This window comes from Zingiber officinale, chromosome 2B, assembly GCF_018446385.1.
Source record: "Zingiber officinale cultivar Zhangliang chromosome 2B, Zo_v1.1, whole genome shotgun sequence".
NCBI classification, from domain to species: domain Eukaryota; kingdom Viridiplantae; phylum Streptophyta; class Magnoliopsida; order Zingiberales; family Zingiberaceae; genus Zingiber; species Zingiber officinale.
This window is the reverse complement of record NC_055989.1, coordinates 154808455-154816588: the sequence shown is the minus strand read 5'-3', so window position 1 is coordinate 154816588 and position 8134 is coordinate 154808455. Positions and strand designations below refer to the sequence as shown.

General features: G+C 39.6%; 2 protein-coding genes across 9 annotated transcripts; both read right to left on the bottom strand.

Annotated features, from left to right (window-relative positions):
• Nucleotides 1-1766: 1766 nt before the first annotated feature.
• On the bottom strand, nucleotides 1767-3086 carry LOC122048899 (UPF0481 protein At3g47200-like). The gene has a single exon (XM_042610413.1). It carries the CDS (start codon nucleotides 3084-3086, stop codon nucleotides 1767-1769), a length of 1320 nt encoding a protein of 439 aa, XP_042466347.1.
• A 2424-nt stretch (nucleotides 3087-5510) lies between these two features.
• On the bottom strand, nucleotides 5511-7906 carry LOC122047998. Of its 8 annotated transcripts, none has more exons than XR_006130704.1 (5): nucleotides 7227-7906; nucleotides 6907-6990; nucleotides 6481-6571; nucleotides 6056-6135; nucleotides 5511-5701 (listed from the first exon to the last, which is right to left on the bottom strand). XR_006130704.1 is itself a non-coding variant. In XM_042609573.1 (5 exons), exons 1-5 carry the CDS (start codon nucleotides 7769-7771, stop codon nucleotides 5603-5605), a joined length of 453 nt encoding a protein of 150 aa, XP_042465507.1. In that variant the 5' UTR covers nucleotides 7772-7906; the 3' UTR covers nucleotides 5511-5602. The 8 variants fall into 8 exon arrangements, 5 of the variants coding, with proteins under 5 accessions (XP_042465507.1, XP_042465508.1, XP_042465506.1 ...); XR_006130706.1 differs by having other exon boundaries at nucleotides 7759-7906; XM_042609573.1 differs by lacking the exon at nucleotides 6481-6571 and having other exon boundaries at nucleotides 6907-6983; nucleotides 7227-7410; nucleotides 7759-7906.
• Nucleotides 7907-8134: the final 228 nt, after the last annotated feature.

Below are 8134 nucleotides of genomic sequence, written 5' to 3'. Positions count from 1 at the left end.
GCATGTGCTAACTCGGTGTTACAGATAAGTGAAAACCAGATTGATCGTGGGTTAGGTCGACTGATAAATGGGATCTGTCGATCAATACCGCCAGTGTGGCACAGTATTGATTAGCACTTTGTAAAAATTGGAAATACAAAGGTACCCGTCGATTGATACATTAGATCAATCGACCGATCCAAAATTGGCAACTGAAGAAGACAAGAAAGGAAATTGAGTTTCGTCGATCGATTAGAAGGGTCAGTCGACCGATAAAAACAAGCAAAGACAAATAGGCCGATTCGAATAAGAGTAAACAAGGAAAGGCACCGGGTTCAGCCGACAGATAGAGGGATTGTCGACCAAACTGATCAGTCGACCGAATAGTGTCTATAAAAGAAGGCTTCGAGGTCCAATCCCATAACAACTTTCTACTTTGATTCATTTTGCTTCTGCTTCTGCTTCTGCTTCTGCTGTTACTATTCGTGCAAGTGTCAATACCTTTGCTCCAAGAAACTCTGCAACAACCTCGTTTAATCTTCTTAGTGTTGTTGTTAATATATTTTTATTCTTGCACTTATTCATTATAATAGTAGGATTGTTACTATCATCTTTTATACTTGTATGAATTAACTTTTTCGAAAGAACTATATTAGAATTATCCATCGAAAGCGATCAGGATCGCGAATCTTATTATAGTAGTCAATGAACTATGAACCAAGTAAAATCAATTATATCTCTAAGTTGTTATCTCATTTCAAAAGAACGAGATTCACTTTCCCCGTCGTGTTTTATGATCCAACAGTTTTGAGGTGATTCGCTTTTGTTGGGGGCTTGCAAAGGAATAGAGCTCGGAGAAGGAGTTTATGGAAGAAAGTAAGATTTGAGACAGTGGCGTGGCAAAAGGCGAAACCCTCGCCCTCAGGGCCCCCGTCGCACCCTGCCCAGGGTCATCACGAGGGAGGTAAATCACGGTAGCTCGGTGGCAAGTACGCAGTGGGCCGAGACTTTTTGCACAAGGATAGGGAATAAATCCCCGTTGCCCTGCGGACTCGAACCCATGTTCTCAGTGGCAAACTTCCACGCCTTTACCAACCGAGATAACCTCATGGGGCATGTAAGAGGTGATAGAGTGAGACAGGAGAGTGTTTGGAGAGGTGATAGAGTGAGCAATGTCACCATTTCCCATGCTGGGAGATCCACCATCAGCAGCCCCCGAATTGGGTTTAAATAGGACTTCTTTTCCCATGCTTAAAAAAAATATATTAAAATTCTTGTAAATATTCATTAAAAAATTGATTCAAGTTTATTTCATAAAATGGAATGAGTTTACAATAATAAGTAGTTGAGCGCCCTCTGATGCTCGCAACGCTCGTTTTCTTTGGTTTATGACCTCTAATATTCCGTGTGCTTGTCTGAATGTGCACAGAGTTCAAGTAACACCGGTTTAATCATCATCGTCTGTCAGCACCACGTGGAGATCCATTCTTATAGGCGTATACTAGAACGGTGTCCTAGTCGTCCCTCTGTCAACGCCAGCAACAACGCATCCGGCCTTCATCTGACTCAGATTCTAAATATGATCATAAGTATTCATTAAAAAAAAATTAATTCAAGTTTATTTCATAAAATTAATGGAATGAGTTTACAATAATACATTGGGTGGGGTGCAAATCATAAACTTTGTCTCATACACTATTGCAATAACATCAGAGGGCGACACTCCATTCGCATACTTGAAGCTAAGAAAGGAAATACAAGCTCGCATTAAACTCGAATAACATGCATCAATGTCGTTTAAGAATAGCAAAAACAAGTTGCGCGATGGCAATTAGGAAGAGCAAAATGGCGGCACCAATCGAGCAAACTGTCCAAGGACTACGGAAGTACTTGTGACATAGATCCGCACGCCATTTATTGCAATAGGCGCCGCAATGCTCGTTGACCTCCTTGAAGACGCTCGCGATGTAGCACGTGTCGTGGTTAACCACCACCTCCTTGCAGAGCCTGTTGAACAGATTAGCCACCCCCTTGTTGCTTCCGAGTCCACTGATGATGATTCCATTCCTTTGGAGCAATCCAACGTCGACCGGAGTTTCGACGATGCAAGACATGAGCGAGGCGTAGGCCGTCACGTCGCTGCTCGCCTTCCCGTAGCACTGCTCGAACGCGATCAGGTTCCTGAACAGGATGTTCGTGTCGTCGTCGACCTCGATCCGAGGGATCTCCAACTCGCCATTCCTAAAGCTGACGTCCAAAAAGCTCAAGGCCTTCTCCCTCCTCTTAAACTTTATTCCTGCCTCCTCCAGCCACGTTGCACTCGGGATCCATCCTAACTGCAGATCTTGTGGATCATCGCTCATGTTTTGATCAGCTCGACCTGCAGTAGTAGTACTGCTGCCCTTCGGTGGGACGACGATGAGAGAATGGAAAAGGTGAAGAATATGATGAAACTGTACTTCGCTGCGATCAGGCACTTTGGGCGGTTTCTGATCATTATCGGCGAACGCACTGAAGAACTCGACCACCCAACTCGTCAACTGGCTATGTTCGTTGGGAAATGCCGAGTCAAACAGAGTTTGAAGCAGAAAGAAGGGGAGCTGATTCTCTAGCAGCAGCATATCTCTCCCCAACAGACTTTGTGATCGCGGCATGTTCATAACTACACTTGGATTATTCTGCATCGCCTCCGATCCATATCCATCGCCCATCTTCCATAGCCACAAGTTCATGATCACGAACACGCAGTCCAGCAGCAAGATCTGCACCAAGTCATCTTCGCTCAGGTCTAGTCGCTCTGCATAAGCATCGCGCGCTCTGTTTGCATTTCCCTTGACCAGTCTGAGGTAGTCCCTCAAGCCAAGCTCAGGGTTCTGGTGCAGTAGCTTGTTCAGGAAGTGCCATTTGAGCTCGTTCATGCCCTCGAGATGGCCCTTAATTTGGTGGTGGTGGTGGTGGTAGGGTCCGAGTGCGACCATCTTCGGCTCGTAGGCCTCGGGATCGACTCCTCGAAGGATTTCTGGGACTTTAAAGATCGTCGGCTCTTCTCTTCGTTCGTTCGCCTCCTCGTTCAAGATATCCAACTTGCTTTCCATATCGCTCACCATCTCGTCTAACATGATCACAAAGTTCACTACAATAACAGCTAAGATGAAGAAAAGAGAAGCGTCAAAAATCAAAATAAAGGAAGAAAAATTAAGATGAAGAAATGAGCCTGAACAGCTTTAATGAACATGAAACTCCTCTCATCCTTGAGGCCAATATATAGAGAGAGAGACGGCGTGCAGTGTAGGCTCGTTATTAATTAATTTCATTATACTTGATTCATGATTAGCTAAATAAAATTAATGAATCACATTAATCGTTTTGTAAAATAACAAAAGTAAAAGATTATTTAAAGACCGTATATCTGTAATCACACATGTTTGAACAATATATTATTTCATTAAACAACTCTTAATTTGATCAATAGTTATAAGTTAATGAACATTGTTGAGTTGTATTTTTCATTCCCACTTTTTCGATATCTAATTAAAGTCTGATTAATCGAGATTATCTAAGGGCATTTTTGTTTAGGGATTACAAAAATTCTAGTAGGTATGTTGAGGACTTTTGTATAGTATTTGGAATGTCAACGGGCAATACTTATTGTGATTAGTCAAATTAAATTGATAGAGGACTAGATGTATACTGGGCTCAATTAATATATAAATAAGTGGTGTTTATCTACCATAATTAATATAAATACATTCAGAATAACATCAATGCATGTGCTAATATTCCCACAATCTCAGAACCATTAACTAGCACGCAAGTAATTAATATATTTTATAACTGAGAGATAAAATATAATAATTTATTTAAAAAATAAGTTATAATTAAAAATTCATAAGATTAGTCAAGTTTTGGAAGGATGGAGCCACAACTAACCTGGTTAGAGATGTCAATTCGCTTGGATCTTACAATTTGGATCGTGTCAAATCATAAAGTCTAACCTGTGGAACAGGTTGAGACTGATGGAAGTGGCTTAAGTCGGTCTTAATTGGTGTTGGGTCGGGCATGGCTTCAGGTCAAGCGTGACCTATATGTGGCATGCGAAGCCTGACTAGATATTAGGCAGTGCAAAATGTCCTAGTAGATATTAGGCAAATGCAAAGTCCTAATAGGTCTATTGTATCAGATATTAGGCAGAATATTTGCTGAACGAGTACACCAAGAGAGAAGTTTAGACAAATTTAAAGGACCGAAAGTTTAGCATGTCGATAAGTCTAGAGGATCAGACATCGAGAGGAAGCTCTGGGGTTGGAGCATTGGATGCTGAGCAGGAAGTACAAACAGATCTAAAAGATCATATGTTTAGCAAGTCAAATAACTTCTTCTGAGAGAAGTAGATAGGATGCATTCTCTCGGAGGGAACAGTAAACGTCAGTCCAACTTAGGATTTCAGGTGAAATTCAAAGTCAAGATTATACAGTCTCAATACTATCAAGTTTTTTCTGCTCTTATATTATACCTGTTTGCTAACTCTATGATATAAAAAATCAAAGTTGGAAACTAGTTGAAAAAGGGCTTCTAGACGCCTATAGTGGCCCCAAACAATCGGAGGTCCAGGCACTCCTAGTGGGTCCAGGTGCTTGGTTAGATTGAACCTAGTCACACATATAGCTGAGTTGGCACAATCACTACAAAAAAAATAGGATTTTTGGAACAAATTTAAAAAAAAATTCATTGCAAATTTTTTTGCGACGAAAATATTTTCGTCGCTAATCTGTCGTTGCTAATTTTTGTGACGAAAAACTAAAAATTCGTTGCAAATTCTGCGATGAATTTTATTTTTGTCCCAAAATTCGTCACAGATTTGGGACGAAAATCTAATTTCGTTGCGAAAAAGCTCGGCCAGAAAAAAATTTACCTTCACAGATTTACCACGAAAATAGATTTTCATCCCAAATCTGTGACAAATTTTGGGACGACTCCGGGTTCATCCCAAATTTGGGACGAATCAATATTCATCCCAAATTTGAGACAAACCCATATTCGTCCCAAATTTGGGACGAACCCAAATTCATCCCAAATTTGGGATGAAGCTAGATTCATACCAAATTTGGGACGAATCAAGGTTCATCCCAAAATTCGTCACAAATTTAGGACGAAAATCTAAAAAAAAATATCGATAAAAAAACAAATTTACAATCGTAGATTTGCGACAAAAATAAATTTTCATCCTAAATCTGCAACAAACTTTGGGGGGAATCTGGATTCATCCCAAAATTCGTCCCAAATTTGTGACAAATTTTGAGACGAATTTAGATTCATTCCCAAATTAGTCCCAAAATTCATCCCAAATATCATCCCAAATTTATGATAATTTTGCAACGAAAAGATTTCATCACAAATTTTGTCCAAAACAAGAAAAAATTCCAACATCTTCCCTCTTTTTTCTTTTATCCCGTTTACATATTTACATATCAAATACATCAACACATCCAATTAAACATATTCAACACATCCATATCCAACATTCCAAGAAGTCATTCAAAACTAAACACATCATATTCATACACAAATAAACAACATCCAAACAACAAGTCATATAATATTCAAAAAACCGAAGGTCAACAAGTCATAATCCAAACAACAAATCTAACAAGGCATCCAAAGCAAAAAAAAAAAAAAAAAGACAATACAAATCGTCATCCTCTTCTTTTCCTTTCTTCTTTTCCTGCATCAATTACAAATAAATAATAAGTAACATTTATAACAAAAAAATGTATCTAACATCTCAATGATATCTATATCTAACATTCAGAACAAATTAAACAAAACTTAAATCATTATCATATTATATCCAAGGCTTAATGGTAAAAAATATTATTCATCCTTATTTGTATGAAATATATACATAAATGAAATGAAACTTATAACTAAACGTTAAAAAAAAATGTATAGGTCATGTAATCAAAAATACATGTATCAAATGTTCTATGACATAATAAAAGTATTGAAACATATATAGCTAAATTTACATGGATTAGTAGAGTAAAAAATATAGAAAACAAACAAGTAAAACTTCCACCTTGATAATTCCAATAGCAGCTACAACTTTTTTGATTGCTTGTCCGTTGCCTTCAACACAATCACCTTCAAACTTCTTTCCTGTATGGAAACCCACATTAATTATTCATAGAAGTTACAATATATCAACAAAGTCAGAGGATGAAAAATAGACAAGCACGTAGAAAGTTTCCTACAACGTCAAACTCAACCATAAGAACTTAGAAAAGGTTTAGGATCTAAATAACAATGGCAGTAGAAAATTAATACACGTTAGAGGGGGGTCATGTTCATCCATACATGCATACAGTACGTCAAAAGGAATACACATTTCCGATGAATGGTCATCTCTGATATGTTCTAATTTGTATTCTGGACAAAGGAAGCATGCATGTTATCAGGAGACATCAATACCATCTGCAAAAAGCTAGAGTTTGAAAATGTCACCTCTAGTTTAGACTCTATTCTGCTATTGCTGCACATGTTGGATCCACAATCTCATGAAACTTGTTACTTTCAATCTTAGGCAAGATTGTATCTGAAAGATTTCCAGGTTTGGAGCCCATGATTAGTTCAGGTAATATAAGACTAAGGCTGTAGATGGCATAAGTATCATGAGAGACCACGTATGAGTAGGATCCATCGACAAGTCCAGATTTGAGGAACTTGAAACCAGTAACTTTGGCAGAATAATAAGTGTCTATAAGTATGTCACTGGTCTTGAGATCTTCAATATAATTTCATATTGATATTTCGTATTACAGGTATGCAAGGGCACTTGCAATTTTAGAAGCAATATTCATTCTGAGGTGCCAGCAAGATCCGGAGACGTAAAAATATACAATTGAAACAAGATAGATAATGGGCACGTACCAGCAAGAATAACCATTCTTTTTCTGCAAAACCTCCCCTTGTAGCACCCTACGTCATTCTCATCTTGAGGATCATTGCTACAAGCTTTAAATGAAATTAAATTTTGTTTACAAACATCTTAGTAATAGAATAAAAACATAGTAATAGAATACTTAGTTAGCAAAAGATTCGAACAAGTAAACCATCATAATGAAACCTATTGAGAGAAAACAAGCTATATACAAAAACGGGAAAGAAAAGCAACAAATCAAAATGCTATCTTTCTTTTTGTTTGTTTGTTGTATTGGAATGTAAGGCAGTGAATATAAATAATGACTCACCTAAAACCACCACGCACAGCAGTGGAGTTCACCACCAACACACCAGCCACAACAATTGACAAGAGAAGAAAAGGGGCGACCTGGCTGAGGGCGCAATGAAAGACTAGGGTGTCCTTGCCCTTGACAGCGTAGACGAGGTCCGACATCCTCTCTGAGAAAGTGTCACTGGCATAGTGAAGTGACCCTACGATGTGGGCGTCGTAACTCCTCTCATAGTCCCTGAAGGCAGTATGCATCCGGTGCACCTAGGGGCCGGCAGCGGCCACTCCGGCCCGGTAGCGGCCAGGGGGCCACAGCGGCCCAGGGGGGCGACGATCGGCCGCTAGCGGCCCTCCTGGCCAACCAGCGGCCGCCTGGGCCACCAGAGGCCGACAGGGGGCCGCCAGCGGCCGACCCTGGCCGCCAGCGGGCCAGCCAAGGCCAGATCCGGCGCCCCGCAGCTGCCGTCCAAGGCCAGCCGCGCCGACAAGGCACGGCTGGCCGCAATGCGCCGAAAACGCCGGAGAGGAGATGGGAGAGTAATGAAGCTTACCTGCCGGAGACATCGACGAAGAAGAGGGATTGCGCGCTGCTGCCGTCACTGAGTTGAGAAGAGAAGAGGAGATAGAGAATTTTGGAATGGATCGAGAATATTAGGGCAAATATGGGACGAAACCGAATTCGTGGGACGAATTCTAGGTTTGTCCAAATTAGGGACGAATTTTAAAATTTGTCTTAAATTTTTATTTTTTTAAATAATACTTTAAAAAATTAAAAGATGCCTTAATAAGCTCATAATGATAAATTTCTATGTATTTGTATCATTCCCCTTATCTTACTAATAGACCCAAAAAAAAATTTTAAACCAATACACCGATTTTTATAAATTTTTTGAATAAGATTTTAATATTTATTACTCGTTCGCGGTA

Bases quoted from the DNA above. Each gene is read 5' to 3' on its own strand.
- LOC122048899 (XM_042610413.1), bottom strand. From the start codon at position 3,086: ATGGTGAGCGATATGGAAAGCAAGTTGGATATCTTGAACGAGGAGGCG.
- LOC122047998 (XM_042609572.1), bottom strand. From the start codon at position 7,462: ATGCATACTGCCTTCAGGGACTATGAGAGGAGTTACGACGCCCACATC. The intron at 6,984-7,226 runs GTGAGTCATTAT...TAAAGCTTGTAG, and splicing joins GCTGTGCGTGGTGGTTTTAG to CAATGATCCTCAAGATGAGA. The intron at 6,136-6,906 runs GTACGTGCCCAT...GTTTCCATACAG, and splicing joins AAGAATGGTTATTCTTGCTG to GAAAGAAGTTTGAAGGTGAT.